Source organism: Delphinus delphis, chromosome 11 (assembly GCF_949987515.2).
Source record: "Delphinus delphis chromosome 11, mDelDel1.2, whole genome shotgun sequence".
Taxonomy (NCBI): domain Eukaryota; kingdom Metazoa; phylum Chordata; class Mammalia; order Artiodactyla; family Delphinidae; genus Delphinus; species Delphinus delphis.
Genome location: NC_082693.1, coordinates 34633689 through 34651672, shown reverse-complemented (window position 1 = coordinate 34651672; position 17984 = coordinate 34633689). Strand labels below are relative to the sequence as shown.

At 38.2% G+C, this 17984-nt stretch overlaps 1 protein-coding gene across 4 annotated transcripts in view; it reads right to left on the bottom strand.

The window, feature by feature from the left end:
- TMEM117 (transmembrane protein 117) overlaps nucleotides 1-17984 on the bottom strand; it is a 534943-nt gene that overhangs the window by 436510 nt on the left and 80449 nt on the right. For 3 of the 4 annotated variants that reach the window (XM_060026169.1, XM_060026170.1, XM_060026174.1), the window contains exon 3: nucleotides 4948-5080. In XM_060026169.1, coding sequence (XP_059882152.1) covers nucleotides 4948-5080 — 133 coding nt within the window. Of the gene's footprint in view, nucleotides 1-4919; nucleotides 5081-17984 lie in introns of those variants that run through there. The other variant, XM_060026173.1, reaches the window with a different exon arrangement.

The following is a 17984-nucleotide window of genomic DNA, read 5'->3' as shown; positions in this document are numbered from 1 at the left end:
TTTTGGATCTGTCTCCTCAGGCAAGGGAAACGAAAGTGAAAATAAACAAATGGGACTAAATCAAACTAAAAAGCTTTTGCACAGCCGAAGGAAACTATCAACAAAATGAAAAGACCATCTACTAAATAGAAGATATTTGCAAACAATATATTGGATAAGGGGTCAATATTCAAAATATACAAAGAACTCATACAGCTCATCATCAAAAGAACAATCAGATTTAAAAGAGGGCAGAGGACCTGAATACACATTTCTCCAGACATACAGATGACTAACAGGCACATGAAAAGATGCTCAACATCACTAATCATCAGGGAAATGCAAATCAAAATCACAATTAGGGGCTTCCCTGGTGGCGCAGTGGTTGGGAGTCTGCCTGCTAATGCAGGGGACGCGGGTTCGTGCCCTGGTCCGGGAGGATTCCACATGCCGCGGAGCGGCTGGGCCCGTGGGCCATGGCCGCTGGGCCTGCGCGTCCGGAGCCTGTGCTCCGCAGCGGGAGAGGCCGCAACAGTGAGAGGCCCGCATACCGCAAAAAAAAAGAAAAAAAAAAGAAAAAAAAACTTAAAAAAAAAAAAATCACAATTAGATGTCACCTCACACCTGTCAGAATGGCTGTCATCAAAAAGAACACAAATAACAAGCATTGGGAGGATGTGGAGAAAAGGGAGCCCTCGTGCACTGTTGCTGGGAATGTAAAATGGTGCCACTATAGAAAACAGTATGGAGGCTCCTCAAGAAAAGAAAAATAGGGGCTTCCCTGGTGGCGCAGTGGTTGAGAGTCCGCCTGCCAATGCAGGGGACACGGGTTCATGCCCCGGTCCGCGAAGATCCCACATGCCACGGAGCTGCTGGGCCCGTGAGCCATGGCCGCTGAGCCTGCGCGTCCGGAGCCTGTGCTCCGCAACGGGAGAGGCCACAACGGTGAGAGGCCCGCGTACCGCAAAAAAAAAAAAAAAAAGAAAAATAGAACTACCATATGATCTAGCAATTTTACTTCTGGGTATTTACCCCCCCAAAATAAAAACACTAATCTGAAAAGATATATGCATCCCTATGTTCACTGCAGCATTATTTACAATAGCTAATATATGGAAATAACCTAAATGTCCATCCATATACGCATGGATAAAGAAGATGTGGCATTACATATATAATTAGTCATTAAAAAAAAAGAAATGAAACGTTGCTATTGCAACAACATGGATGGATCTAGAGGGTATTACACAAAGTGAAATAAGTCAGACAGAGAAAGACAAACACCATATGATCTCACTTTTATGTGCAATCTAAAAAACAAAACAAAGACACAAACAAAACAAAATGAAAAGAGTTATAGATACAGAGAACAAACAGGTTGTTGCCAGAGGGGAGGGAAGTGATGGGGGCGAAATAGGTGAAGGAGATTAAGAGGTATAAACTTCCAGTTATAAAATAAATAAGCCACAGGTATGTAATATTAAACATAAGGAATATGGTCAATAATATTGTAATAACTTTGTATGGGGTCAGATGGTTACTAAACTTATCATAGTGATATTTCATAATGTGTGCAAATGTCAAATCCCTATACAGTACACCTGAAACTGACATAATATTGTCAATCAACTATATTTCAATCAATCAATCAATGTTAATCGCATCTAAAAAATAAAAATAAGCAATATTAAATGAAGAGGGAAAAGAAGTCTAAGTCTGCATTGTATTTTTCAGCATTCCTGAAGGTTTTGTGGGAGGAGAGGCTTCAGGTTAGCTAGTCTGCCACCTTGTAAAAAGGAAGTTGTTCATAAAATGTCTAGATGTAAAACTCTGCCCAGGATGAGAGCCTTCTCTGCAGCAGAACCCTCACCTACGACCTCACACATCTATGGAAGATGAATTGAGTTCATCTTGGTGACTTAAAGAATAAAGCAGCACTTTGGTGGCAGGAGGTGTGGAGGGAGAATCAAAGGTGAGAGGAGACTTTCCCGAGTGTAGGAAATAGGGATTGTCTTGGTCCCTTCAGCACATCTCTAACTCCTCTCTTTCCCTCTCCATCTCACTGCCTCTCAGCCTGGCTTCCCACAGATGGCTGAAGCCATGAGTGAGTGTACACTTCAGGGCACTCACTGTAATGAGAGCTCCAGGAGCACTCAACTTGACTCTTATCAAGCGAGCTCTGGCTAAAACTATCAGTTCTGATCAGATAAACCCAGGGACTTTGTTCTCGGTAACAAGGGATCAAGGGACTCTGGTTGAGACTAAATTTACAAACAATTCTAAAATTGGGGGGGAAAAGGGAGGGAAAAAAGCAAATCATTCTAGGGAAACTTCTTTTTTTCCTTTCTTAAATCCTAAATCCACTCTCTGTAGGCCTCACGGCTTCTGTTTTGGAAAGGAGTTCTAAAATACATAAACACAAGTCTAGCCATCATAGAAAATCCTTGAAATCCTTTTCAAAATGGTTCTAGACCGATATTCCTAGAAAGATCCACAGACCAGCACAGGTTGAAATCCCCAATGCAAATCAGATTCGGTGTAAAGAAGCCAGAATTCCTCTCTACCACCAGCAATCCTCTGATATAAAACCAGCCTGTTGTCCTTTCTGTACCCTCTGGCTCCATCATTCCCTGTCCTGATCAGGATAGGCCAATGCCTCAGGTAACACGGTGCTTCTACCCCAAAGGCACAGTGGTATCCACCTGCTCTAAGAACTGATTTTCCTCCAGGTTTGCATTTCTACATTAAAGCGCTCACTAGGTCAAATGGCATGTGTTGTAACTGTTGATAATACATCTTTTATAAATGGAGATTTAATTTTTAAATGTGTAGAAATAAACCATTTTCCCCTTGCTTTGGATTTTTCTTTAAAAAGTATAGCACCATCAAAGATGTCCTCTCAAGCAAAAATCCTTTTCAACAAAGATGAGGCATATTGGTGAAGAGTTCGAGTTACATAAGACTATGGAATTTATGTAGTCTGAGAATAAAAGACAATCACCTTCAATTTTACTTACGACAGATACACATAAATTCTAGACTAACTCTTCTCTTATTTCCTGCACATATCTCCTACTTCTTTCAATTTTCAAATTCAGCTTGAATGATAAAAATACAAAGAAAGGCTAATAGGCATATGGTGATTGAGCAACAGGGTCAACCATCATCAAATGTGTGCTAGCTTAAGAGCAGGCGGTATTACTAGAATTCACTACTTAATAGCTCAACCCCTGCTCTATTACTGCTTAAAATAGAGATTTAATTATCATGTAACTTTGGGCAAGTGACAAAACCTCTCTGGTCCTCAGTTTCTTGATCTGTAAAATGGAGATAATAAAAATACCTATTGCAGAGGGTCATTGTGAGGTTTGAAACAATTTGTGTCTCTTACTGAGTGGTCCATAACTGTTAGCTCTCACTAAGGTTAGCTTTGTTATTAGCTGTTGATTGTTTTACAATGTGCCATGGAATATCTATTATTGCATTTAATTTATTATTTTTAATTCTGCTTCTTTCCTGAGAGTAAGCACTTCTGGTTAGCACAGACCTCATTAGCTCCATGTTAAAAAAAAAGTAGAATTAGATGAAAAGTCAACTTCAGAGCAAAGGATATATTTTATGTACATATACTATTTAACATTTTATTTCCAGCAACAGCTTAAAAAGAGTAAGTTTTACATGGATCACTTCCTCTTCTGGTCCCAGGGCTGAGAATGCACAGTTCCTCTCAGAGAGACTTTTGATTGTGTTAGATAAATCCAAGAACACCATTACCTGGTTCCATTATACAGGCACTGTTCCAAGGCTGAGGCTTATTCTGACTGGCCATGGGTTAGAATCTGTAACTCCATCATTGAAAAATAGACCCAGTAGGAATGGCGTCATTTGAAGCCCAAGAAATAATTACAGACAAAGCATTTTAGTAACTTCCTAAAGCCTGAATATTTGATCTGCAATCACATTCTTGAATTTACCACTTGTTAGTATGGACTAAAGTATAAACCTTGTGAAGTACCTGCTTTTCTTTTACTATTCATCTCTTTAATGGTGGGAAGAAAACAATAAAATTTTAATTGAGTTATCCCTCTCAGCACTGAACAGTGGTGGACAAAATCTATACATAACAGCAAAATAATTGCACTGTGGAACTGGCCAGCAGTCTTGCCTGGCCTACATTTAGAAGAAAAGGATACGAGCTAGCTTTCCAATCTATTGGAGAGGATAGATCAAAACCTTCTAGAGGAACTACTTCAGTGTACAACAAGTATCTAAAGTGGTTTCTTATTGTCACTAATCTAATTCTTAAAGCTGTAAGTTAAGATATTCTCCTTACATTCTGCCCTTAAAACTTGTAAAGAGCAAACCAAGAACTGGAGAAAGTTAAAAAAAAAATCTACAATCTACTTGTTAGCACACCTTCATGCCATGGTGATTTGATTAGTGATTTGATAAGTATAGATTACAACCTTGGACTTAATACAGGGTGGCCCATTTTTAAAAAGGCCCATTTATAACAAAGCTCTCTCTGTTGGAATTGCCAAGAGAGTTTAAAAAAAAAAATGCCACCAGTATCAAACACTTTTATTTAGCCACGCATTGTAAAGCAATGTAATTGCAAACCTGGAGAGCTACATCTTAGGACAGTTCTACTGATTGTGTGATTATAAACAAGTCAAGAAGATTTCCTGATTCTCATACTCTCTGTCACTATAATGAAATTACTACCTGCTCTCAAACTACTCCACAGAGAAGACCTAAAGAATAAGGAACACTATATAAGTATTGCAAAGTGCGATAAGCTTCTTGGATAAGAGACTCTAAATGTCTTCAGAAAAATGCACAGATTATCCCTATTAGGGTAGAATATTTGTAACGAAGATTTAGGTTACTACAAACTAAAAAATTATTGAATTCTTACAAGTTTCAAATATAACACTCACCACAGTAGAAAGGGGAAAGACAACCTACCCCATGTTCCCATCCATTAGAAGAATCGTGTTGTATATGTGAGAAAATATGAAGAGAAAGAGAATTGTGCTGAAGAACATTGTCATCCACGATCCATGATCCTCTCGAAACATTTTTAACCGAAGCAACTGACCTGCAATATAAATATTATTGGAAATCAGTGTACACTGTAACTCAAAATCCATACAGCTTTGCTTTATTTTAGTGAATCTCTATTATCTCACAAATACTCTGAAGCCTTTGCCCTAGCACTTGTCTTATGGGTGAAACCACTATCTAATGTCCTTTTTGCTCTTTTGTACATAAATAGTGAAGTCCAAGACAACTCCCATATCATCATCCTAGAGCAAACAATACTAGTATGAGAATCTGGTATACAGAAATCATTCACTAGGCTGGCATGAAAACAAATTAATTAGAACACTATTACCTGCTATTTTTATGTCACAAATATGTTTTTGGTTCATTTACTGAAACTACTTAAGTAAGGCAAATGGTAACGATGTTGCATAAATTCCATATAATTCCCTTTTGCTTCCATAGAGCCATTCCCAGTACTGGCCAGATGATAAAACCAAGTCATACTTCACTTATAAGAAGATCCAGTTGTTAAAGGTACATGAAAACATGGACAGTAAAAATAAAGTTTCTGTCGTAAGAGACAGAAGCCTTAGCATTACTCTTAGCTAAAATATCATAACCACATGCAGGCTGGTGCCCAAGTCTGTGGGGTGTGTGGGGCCTGGTGGCGTGTGCATGTGTTATGGAGTTGGTATGGCTCCTAGCAAAACATAATTTCTACCTGATACCTAAAATTCCATTTAGAAAGACAATGGCTAAAATTGGAAAGGATGGCCAATTAATCTATGACAAAGGAGGTAAGAATATACAATGGAGAAAAGACAGTCTCTTCAATAAGTGGTGCTTAGGAAAACTGGACAGCTACATGTAAAAGAATGAAACTAGAACAGTCTCTAACACCATATATAAAAATAAACTCAAAATGGATTAAAGTTCAAAATGTAGGACTGGAAACCCTAAAACTCATAGAGGAAAACACAGGCAGAATACTCTTTGACATAAAATTGTAGCAATATTGTTTTGGATCTGTCCCCTAAAGCAAAGGAAATAAAAGCAAAAATAAACAAATGGGATCTAATTAAGCTTAAAAGCTTTTGCACAGCAAAGTTAACCATCAACAAAACGAAAAGACAACCTACTGGATGGGAGAAAATATTTGCAAATGATATGACGGACAATGAATTAACACCCAAAATATATAAACAGCTCATACAACTCAACATCAAAAAAACACAAACAACCTGATTAAAAAGTGGGCAGAAGGCCTGAATAAACATTTTTCCAAAGAGGACATGCAGATGGCCAACAGGAACATGAAAAGATGCTCAACATCACTAATCATCAAAAAAAGGGAAATGCAAATCAAAACCACAATGAGATATCATCTCACACTTGTCACAGTGGCCATCATCAAAAAGAACACAAATAACAAATGTTGGTGAGGATGCAGAGAAAAGGGAACCCCTGTACACTATTGGTGGGAATGTAAATTGGTGCAGCCACTGTGGAAAATAGTATGGAGGTTCCTCAAAAAACTAAAAACAGAACTACCACATGACCCAGCAATTCCACTCTTGGGTATATATCAAAAAAAAACCCCACATTTACATTTGAATGATACATTTGAATGTATCATTCAAAATGATACATTCACCCCAATATTCATAGCAGCATTACTTACAATTGCCAAGATACTGAAGCAAGTGTCCATCAACAGATGAATGGATAAAGAAGATGTGGTGTATATACACAATGGAATACTACTCAGCCACAAAAAAGAATGAAATTTTGCCATTTGCAACAACATGGATGGACTCAGAGGGTATTATACTAAGTGAAATAAGTCAGACAGAAAGAGAAATACTGTATGATGTCACTTATATGTGGAATCTAAAAACTAAAACAACCTAGTGAATATAACCAAAAAAAAAAAAGCAGACTCAGATATAGAGAACAAACTAGTGGTTACCAATGAGGAGAAGGAAAGAGGAGGGGAAATACAGGGGTATGGGATTAAGAGGTACAAACTATTGTGTATAAAATAAGCTACAAGGATATATTGTAAACCACAGGGAATAGGGCCAATATTTTATAATAACTATAAGTGGAGTATAACCTTTAAACATTGTAAAACAGTGTATAATATTGTAACATATAATACTGTACATCAACTATACTTCAATAAAAAAAGAAAAAAAGAATGTTAAAATGCAAATACTTCAAAGAGGAAAATGTATTAAGATGAACACTAAAGTAAAAATTACTAGTATCATAATCAGTCCAGATAAATATTTTGATTTATGATAAAGAGAACTGAGAGCACTAGTATCCTGAAAGGTGAGAAGGATTTAAAAAAAAAAAAAACAGGATTAAGAAAAAAATAAACATAGGTCACCCTGGCTTCTCCTAAGAGAAAGTTTATCTAAATAATGATGAAGGAGATGATTCACATATAGGAACTACAATTCAAATAGGGTAGGCCTGAAACCTTAACAACAAAATTTCTCACTAGAGAAAATATTCCCTTTTTTTGATGATATGTTAAACGTATGGGGAAAATATGTATATTTCCATCTGTAAATGGTCTCTCTCTAGGGACAGATAGTAGCTCTCATGTAGGCCACTGAGCATAGGAAGAAATCATCTTTTAAGATTTAACTACTAATTTTCCCTTGTCCCTTTCTTTCATTAAAATAGCACTTCAGATTTCATTTGGAAACCAGGCTCACAGAAACACTACCCTAGCTAGAACTTTAAATGGAGCAAAAACGGATTTGGTTACATTATCTGGTTTCTTGGCCTGCACAAGAGAAGCAAAGGACAAATCTGAAAGTCAGGGGGAATGTGAATTATAACTGAAAGAAGAATGTGGAAAATGTTCTACTGAAGCAAAGGATACTAACGCTGCAAATTACAGCCTTACAGAACTTGTTGATTAACTGAATCAATAATTATAGAAAGCCAGGGATTTGCACGTCTCCACACAACACATTGACAGGAATATTATAAATAGATATTTAACACAGAATGCTTGAGAGTAAAAAACCCATGCCATGAATATCTTAAAGCAAGCTGTAGAGAATAATATTTATTCTTTGAACAAATATTTAATGTGTGCTTATTGAGCAAATATTAAATGTGTGCTTACATGCCAGCTGTGGTTCTAGGTGCTGGAGATACAGCTGTGAGCAGGGTAGGAAGTGTTCACAGTCAACCATCATTTGGATATTTAATGAAAATGTGATCTTATTTTAGACTGATTTGACTCAATGTTCCCTTTGCTGCAAGTCCTTCAGCCTTGACCTATTTATTTAATTCAGCAGTTGATATTGAAGAACTGCTAAGACCAGCAATTAGAGTTCTTGGAAAATTTAAATGCGAATTTCTTTCTTAACGTATGCATATGTCAAAAAATTCACTAATGGATGTACTTTAAAAGTCAGATAATAATGCTGGTGAGTTAAGAGTGCTTTGCAAATAAAATACAGTGGGTTAACTGTACATGGCTGAAATAATACAGAGTTAGTAAAATGAGAAATGTGACAGTACCATTTAAGCTGTCATTGCCAAACTCATTGCCTGGCACTAATTTCAGTCATTAGAGTCATTAGAACAAAATGGCAGGTTAACACGGCTTGCAATTCACTTGAAACACACAATAAAAGTACTGCAATATATTAAGGCCAGAACTGGTGTGACCTAAATGTTGAGTCAAATCACATTAAAAATTTTTCCCATAAGCTACTTCAACTTAACTCATTGAGTGTCCATCCTAATGATAGAAAGCTGTATACACAGATGGCCATCAGCTGACTCCCCATGCAATCTAATCAAACTAGGAACCTCAGAGTTACCCCAGGATGTCACATGAAAATGCACTATCTCCTCCCCTGCAGTGTGACCATATATTTGGTTTCCCTGGGACATCAGTGGCTTATAACTGTTGTCCTAGAATAATTATTAATAGCGCCCCCTTCCTTTCTGAAGTGCACTGGTTTGGACAATAAGTTATACGCCACCTTTCCTATAGGTCACAGAATTCAGAGTTTTTTTTAACACTTTAGAGGAGTTTCAGGAGATAACTGAGTGAAAACAGTCTTCATAGGTCAACAGAGGTAAAAGACATCACTAGGAGGGGTACATTTCTGACAAGGTGATAACGACTTTTATTTTAATCATAGATATATTTGTAAATCTGAGTGTATGTTTATGTTACTAATAAAATCTGTCTTGCACTGTATGGACTATAATCTTTGATATGGTCAAGGTAATTGGAAAACAAATCTTAAAACAACCTGAAGCGTCAAGGTGGTACACAAGCCTATATCTGTGTTGGAGGTTAGGGTTGGAGGGCACAGGGATTAATTGTTACGAATGTTGATTAAAGTAAACTGAAATAGCTTAGAACCTCAGAATCTTTCCTGGAGATACAGTAGGTTTAGAACCACTAAGACGTCATAAGTTTCTAACAAGGATAATGACCTAAAAGCATATTTTAAAATATATGATGAGCTCACATATACTGTGGAAGACAGAGGTAGATGAGTGTAAGAGAATTACAGAGAGACTACTTGGTTTCTTGTCTTTTTTGCTGCTGTGTTCTCATCAGCAAAATAATAGAAAGGAACATTTCCTTTGTACCTCACAGCCAGACTTTTATGCTAAGTTCTGGGTTCCTTTTCTTCAGGCATAATTTTCACAAAGAGGCCTTGAACAAAGAAATAAACTAAACAATCTCAGAGGAGAAGGAGTAGAAGTGTTTGTGCTTCCAGGGAAGAGACTAATGTACTCCTGGGAAGTTGTTAAGGCAAGATTAAATAGGGTGAGGGTGTCTAGATTCACTGAGGATACAAAGATTTTGGCCTCCAAGGTGACAGAACCTCATTTGGGTTTGATTCCATGGATGCTGGTGAAGGCCAAAGTGTCAAGGGTCATGGCCTTGGAATTCAGGGAAGGAGACTGAACTGGCCCCAAAGGAAGGAGCCAATAGAGCAGCCGCCCACCTTCGTTAGGAACACAGTGACCTGGTTAGGATGGTGGAGGTCATCGAGAGGACGTGACAGCTGGCTGACCCAGGAGTTGGACCTGGGCAATCAGAGGTTCCTCACCCCCTCCCCTGGCCTTGGAATGTACATTCTGCCCACCGCACCTCCAGTGGGACCGTTTTCAAGAAGACAGTCTTGAGAGAGCAATGTGTTATTGAGACCATCTGCACAGAATATGTGACGAACCCAGTTAAGGCCTCTGTATAAACTTTTGACCCTCGTGGGCAGGTATAGAGATCTACTTGTCTTGCAGCCACTCAAGACAAGCCTCATACATAAGTTCATTTGCTTGCTAAACCTACCAATCTGGAGCAGTCTGCCTCATTCTTTGGTCTGTCCTTTCCCTCCAAGAACGGGGCCAGTTTAAGATTTCACCCAGGAAGTTCCTGAGGTTGCAAACCTACACTCTCTTAGGTGGCACCATTGTGCTAAAGAAGAGGCAGAAGACCATCACCCAAGCAGCAATGGGAGAGGGGAAGACAGGTAAATGCAGACTCAAGGATTTGTTTCCAGGACCCCTATAAGCCCTGGGACTGCTTTAAACTTTAGATATAAAAAAGATGATCTAAAATATTACCAATTTTGTACTCTCTGTTCACCTTGATGAGCGGGAAGTCCAAGCAAGATTTATTTAATTTAGAGGGAAATGTATGGCATTTCACATACTACCCTGACCAGGAAATATGAAAGCAGGCATTTTCCTCAAGAGGACGCTAAACTGAAGTTAACACTACTATCCATTAAGTCTTCTGCTGCAAAATATCCTACATATGATGCAGCCCATTATAATGTATACATAATGTGTACATGCAACTACTTAATGTATACATAGATATACATAAGAAACAAATGTAATCTGCAGTTATTTAAAGGAATATATTTAATTTGTTGGGGTCAAAAAGCAGTCAAAATCAGCATAGCAGGCATTTAACATACCAGTAAGAATATTTTCTGTTGCAAATAACAAAAACAATGGTTCCAAATCCTTGCTTTTAATCACTACGGAACACTTGGACTTCAGATGTGCTCCGAAAACAGTGTTACAAAAGATATAAGTAAATATCATTTTTAAATTAAAAAACAAAAATAAAACAAACAAAAAACTAATACCAGCTTAAACTATAAGTCTACAGGCTTCTCATATTTCCTAACAAGGATATTTGTTCCCTGAACAAAAAATAGTTTTCTCCTTACTATAAATGTTTAGAAACTAATGTAGATTTAGTTTAACTAAACAATAATATGACTTCAAGAAAGGCTTTATCCAGCACTCAGACAATATGACCAAGGTTTGATTTATCTGCATTTTCCAGCCCTGTTCCTTCAGGGTGGGGTCCCATCTCAGCCAGCTCCTCCAGCACATTCATACATACTCTTTGTAACCCTAAAATGACTGTAGCAATCCTGACGAATATGTCTTCATTTTTGTCTGGGGAGGAAAGCATACTGCTACTGCCCTAGCATTTCTTGAGAAGTCATGTGATTAAATCTACTTGGGCTTGTTTGGGTCCTGAACCAATCACCATAGCCAGAGTTATGAAAAGCAATGATTAACTAAGTCTATGTCACATGCTCCACTCCTAGAGCCAGATGAAATTAGTTCCCTAGCGCTACATTGACCCACAAATGCAAGGCAAGTATGGCAAACAAGTTGAAAAATGTAGAGCCCTAAGATGAAAGGTCCCTGGGTCCTTGAATCACTGCTTGGAACAGAGGTGCCTGCCATGTTTTGGGCTTAAGTGAGCGAGAAATTCAATTGAGATGTAGTCAATTCTATGTTTTGTAGGGTTTTATTACTGTAGTTAGCATTGTCTTACCAGATACAAGATGACCAGTGAATAAAAGGCCCTGAGATGGTAAGAAAAAATGGGGTTAGAAATAGCCCAAGTGAAATCTTTACTTCTTTTTTTTTTTTTTAATGTCCCTAGTACTCAGCAAAACACATGGTAAACTATTTATATTGGATGAAATACTGATGGGCAGATTCTAGAAGGAAAATTAAGACCTGTCCTCAAGTCCTCCAAAAGAAAAATTCTACAAGTAAAATATGCAGGAAAACACATCTTGTTGGCAGTGATGTAGTCATTACTCAGACCACTCAATCTCAAAGACCTAATGCCCAAGACTGTCTAGTTTGCTGTCTACTGTGCGTGCACCACACCTGTCTACAAGCTGCAACACAGTGAGGCCATATTTGTCTTCCTCCCCTGGTGTCCCCATGGCACTGACACATAGAATGTCTTAAATCAATAAATATTTGCCCAATAGATTAAAAAGGAAGGGACACACAAACAAATCAACAAACAATATTCCACTGTATGACTAAAAGCTCTCTGTCTTTGTAAATCTGGTGCCTACCGCACCCACCCTGTGAGCCCTGCTGTTCTTCAAGCTTCACCTCCTCCTCATTTTCTCCCCATAAATTAACTACCTCCTGAGATCTATTCCCTCCTACTCAGCATGAAGCTCCTGTGTCCTTATCAGACTTCCTTTTCTGCAGCACCCTTGTTTCTTGTGCACCCCAGGTTTATTTTATACTTGCCCTTCAAAACCCCAACTCTGATTCAGAGCTACAATTTGTTTTCTCCAATTTCAGTAAACTTCTGTGGAAAAAGCTACACAAATGGGTTGATAAGCTACTACATAATCACGATCCCCAACTTCAGCTGCTACCACAGCACTGCACATTAATACATCCATTTCAAATTTCATCTCAAAACTCCTACTAAGCCTCTTTCACTCTCAGAATATGACCTTAGTCTCAACCTCAAGAAAACATTGCTACTACTAAATATGATTTCCTTCAACCTTCTTCCCACTCATTCATCCACTTATCTACTTTCTCTGTTATTCTTACTTTCTTCTTCTGTTTTTCTTCGTGCTCCTCCCGCAAAAGACACCATGTGTACCTTTTTAAAAACATACCCTCCTCTCTCTTGGTGCCTTGCTTCATCATCCATTCTTTCCCTCTTTTGTGTTTCCAATCTCTCCCACTCTCCGGGTTCTCTTCCCTCTGCCTCTAAAGCCTCTTAAGTCCATCCTATAAACAAGGCTTTCTTGACCTCATATCCTTGAACTACCATCCATTCAACTTCCCTTCTCATCCAGACTTCAAGAGAGAGTAATCTTCGTCAGCCCCACTCACTGAGATCTTACTTGCAATGCAAACACTCTATTGAAATTGTTCTGGCAAATGTTAATGGCCCCCACCATTGCCAAACGCAATAGAAATATACCGGCCTTTAACTTACAGGACATTTCGGCTGCATCTGACACTGCAGTAGCCACTCTGTCTTTTTTGACACTCTACTTCTTTGGCTTCCCTAACACCAAATACTCCTTGTGCTTTTTCCACTTTGTTTATTCTTATCACTTTGGGGGGCATCTCTTCTGCTTGTCACATAAACAATAATGTTCCCCATGGTCTGCCCTCAGTCTTTCTCCTTGTCATACCACTACATGGTCTTGAAATGGAGCAGGACCCTATGGTCCTTGCCACCCCGCCATGTCCTCAGCCTGCCTTTTGTCTGTGGAAAAACTTTAGCCAGAGAATAAGTTTAATCAGAGAGGCTTCCCTGGTGGCGCAGTGGTTAAGAATCTGCCTGCCAGGGCTTCCCTGGTGGCGCAGTGGTTGAGAATCCGTCTGCCGATGCAGGGGACACGGGTTTGTGCCCCAGTCCGGGAAGATCCCACATGCTGTGGAGCGACTAGGCCCGTGAGCCATGGCCTCTGAGCCTGCGCATCTGGAGCCTGTGCTCCGCAGCAGGAGAGGCCACAACAGTGAGAGGCCCGCGTACCTCAAAAAAAAAAAAAACAATCTGCCTGCCAATACAGGGGACACGGGTTCAAGCACTGGTCCGGGAAGATCCCACATGCCATGGAGCAACTAAGCCCACGTGCCACAACTACTGAGCCTGCGCTCTAGAACCCGCGAGCCACAACTACTGAACCCCTGTGCTGCAACTACTGAAGCCCATGCGCCTAGAGCCCGTGCTCCACAACAAAGAGAAGCCACCGCAATGAGAAGCCTGCACACTGCAACGAGTAGCCCCCACCCGCCACAACTAGAGAAAGTCCACGCGCAGCAATGAAGACCCAACACAGCCAAAAAAAAAAAACAAGTTAATCAGAGAAGTGAGAAAATGCAGAAACAAAGGAAAACAGTCAAAGGAGACCAAATAATAATAGTTTAATCATTAAGCATAGTCAAGGACCTTTAGTTCCTCCTTAAGGTCTATAGATAGTATTCTGAGCCATATCCTATGAGCTGTTTTACAGACACTGAAGCCCCCACCAAGTGGAGGAGGATAACTACATGATGACCAAATTGAAGCCATGAAATTGAAGTCATGACATAAGCTGCCACAATTCCGAGAACTGGCCTCAAAGAAATAGGAACAAACCCTGGAACTAAAGATTAACTGTACTTAAAACAACCAAGATGACGCTGGTCAAACCACTGATGACCAATTTCAAGATGACTGTCAGAGCTGACTATATTGTTTCTGCATGTAGCCCCCTCCCTCTGTCTATAAAAGCTCTTGCCCCCTGATTGTCAAGGGGGGAGTCGGCCTTTGGACAGGCATCTGCCCTACCCGCTGGTTGCCACCCTCCGAAATAAAGCAACCTTTCCTTTCCTACCAACACTTGTCTCTCAAGAACTGGTTTTCAAGCTGCGAGCAGCTGGACCTGGGTTCAGTAACAGGCTCACTCACTCTGTGGGTTTAACACCCAATATCTCCAGCATAGACTTTTCCTCCTGATCTTCAGACTGGAAGAGCCACCTACCCACTGTCCTCCTCGATGTCCTACTGCCAATTCAAACTCAGTATACAAAAAAGAATTCAAAATTTCCACCTCTCGTCCCAACACACAGTATACCCACATCTCCAATCTGACCTTTTCCGTCCCTAAATCCACCCCTACTTCTGACTTTGCCATCTTATCATTTTCAAAATAACTAAAGGTTGGATTCATTCTTGATTCTTGATTCCTACACACCTTCCATTTCAATCAACAGTCTTATTATTTTATAAACTTCCATGCATGCTCTTCTCCCATAATTTGGATTCCCATTGTCTCTTAAATGGGACTGTTGCAACAACCGAACTGGTCTTCCTTACTCCAGCCTCTTTTCCCATCTCAATCCACCCCCAATAAATCTAACTAAAATATAAATATGGTCACATCGTCCCTTCACTTTAAATCTTTCAATGATCATTCTTCTCCTACAGTATAAAATTCAAGTTCCTTATCATGGGATACAAGGCTTGACTTGACCCACATTTACCTCTCCTCTCTCACCACTCCCTACCTTTCACTCTAGTTGCATAAACACTAAACAGGTTGCAGTTTCCTATGTTCATGCTGACCCTCTGCCTGGGATACTCTTCTTCTCCCATCACTCAACTAACACCTATATTTCCTGTGGGCCTTAAAATGTAAGTCAGAGATGAGCTCCTCTACGAAATCATCCTCACTGTTAAATATTTCATATATTGGAGTAATCATCAGAAGAGCTTATAGGATCGATTCTCTCAGGAGGTAGTAAGTTCCCTTCAGGGCAAGCAAGGAGGAATGGGTGCTACTGAAGCCAAGTGTAATGGGTTGGATTACATGATTTTTATGATCCAGTCAAATCTGAGGATTGTAGGGTTTGTTGTATTGGTGAGAGACTAGCTCAAAGTCTGCTAACTCAAAAGACTTTTAGTTTAAAAAAAAAGAAATTAGTCTTACCCGTTATGAGAAACAATATTCTTTCTTATGTCTTATCTGTCATCATATGCCTAATATATAAAATGAACCCAAAGTAACACACTGACAAGATTCTTTAAAGTTAATATTTAACATTTTAAATATTAGAATATGTGACAATTGATATGTCCTATTTCTTATATCTAGAATAGTAAAGTATAAAGTGAAATTGGATCAGAGCACTTGAAAATTAATAGAACTTTACTTCCAATCAGACTAAAATAAGTATATGAAGAATTCATGACTGATTTGTATAAATTTATAGTTTATAAGAACATGATATTTTTTAAGATTTACTAATTTTAAAATGTCAATAAAATAAAAGTAACTAAAATAAGAGAATGATTCCACGGATGGGACACCAACAAAGAAAATTATCTAACAAAACACACCAGAATATCATTAGGGATGAAGGATATTCTAGTTAGATAAACATGGCTTTATATAATAAGTATAAAATGATGAAACTTTTGTACCATAAGGGCCCCATTTCATTAATATTCAGATCAAATCTTGTTATTTCAGTGTACAAAGAGAATTTAAAAACATTGAACAGATGGTTATCATCCCTTATTAGAAGTAGGTGCTTACATAGAAAATGTTTGTGATTCACTGAGTTCGACAGAAAATCAAATATGAAGAATTGAAATATAATTGCATATGATACTAAAAGTATGCATTATAATATGTATTTCAAAAGGTTCTAGAAAGAAAGGAAAATAAGACCACAGTTAGAAACAGCAAAAATTATAGTATTTTCAGATCTAGAGTTTAATGTCAATTTTTAAAAATGTATGTATTACAATAATTTTGAGTAAACTGTGTATCCACTAAATAAACAAATATTGACATAAATTATTCTCCACAGGAAAAACAGGAATAAATCTTCCATTTCATTGAGAAAGTCCAAATATTATATTTTACTATTATAATATGGCTCTTTCCACTAGATCATTCTTAGAATTAATTGATTTAAGTTGCTTATTATTGCTCAAGAGGAAAAAAACATAACTCCAAAAGGAAATAAAAGGCATTCACTTATTATCTGTTACTTTTCCTTTTAAGGAGAAAGGAGCTATTGAATAAAATGAATATTAAATTAACATTACATCTTAGCTTGTAGCCTAAGATAAGATTGTAAGATAAGATTTAGCAGCACACTTAATTCATGCACACATATAATATTATAATAGTTTATAATTTTGATGAAATCAATTTGTTCTTTTTTTCTAGGTATCTACTAAATGGAATCATATTAAACAGCATTTTTGGAGTCAAAACCCGTCAAAAAAAAAGTAAAAAATAAAATATTTTTGGAAATGATACAGGTTGTTATTATCACAATTTTGTATTTTGAAATGGGCGATGGGATAGAAAGTAGAGCTTCCTGTTTTTACACATTAATATCATCACTATTATTATGAAATTTTTACATCATCATTATTATATGGATACCAGCTTTGAAAAATAATAATACTTATACTTTTAAAATAGGTTTTTATGTAGTGTTGGGCATTCTACTGATCCAACTGAAAAAGAAAAGTTAAGTTGTCAAAAGTAATCCCTTGAAGGCTGCTCCATGGTTTCAAGCAATCCTGATTGATCACAAGGTTTGGACACTAGCTCCCTGATCACAGGTGGAGATGGGACGGGAGGGACTGGTCCTCCCACAACCGTAAATACTGGGAAGGAAAAACCAGGCCAAAATTCTGTCATGTCACCCACATTTCCAGTATCCTATCATCTGTATTCATGTATACATGACTCCTTCCTGCTATCCTGAACTTCGCTTTCATTCACAGCTTTCCACAAGTCCTCTAACTCAGACTGGCTCCTTGTATTTGCAAACTTGTTGTTTTCTCTACCCATTCCATTTATAGATTTACTAAATAAAGATATTAAAAATTCATAACAGTTTCCAAGTTCTGCATATATATGAACAGACTGAAAAATCAATAACTTTTCTAATAAATCAATAACTTTTCTGTAACAGAGGTGAGGTCAAACCATTGCCCCCACGATTTGAGAGGCAGACAAGTGAACACAGGGAGTCACAGCTGACTGCAGCAGAAACTCACGAAAAAAAACTGCCTTGGGAACCAGTGCTGGCATAGGAAGACTTGAACTGTAATTAACGAATTGCTGGAGGGCTTAGTG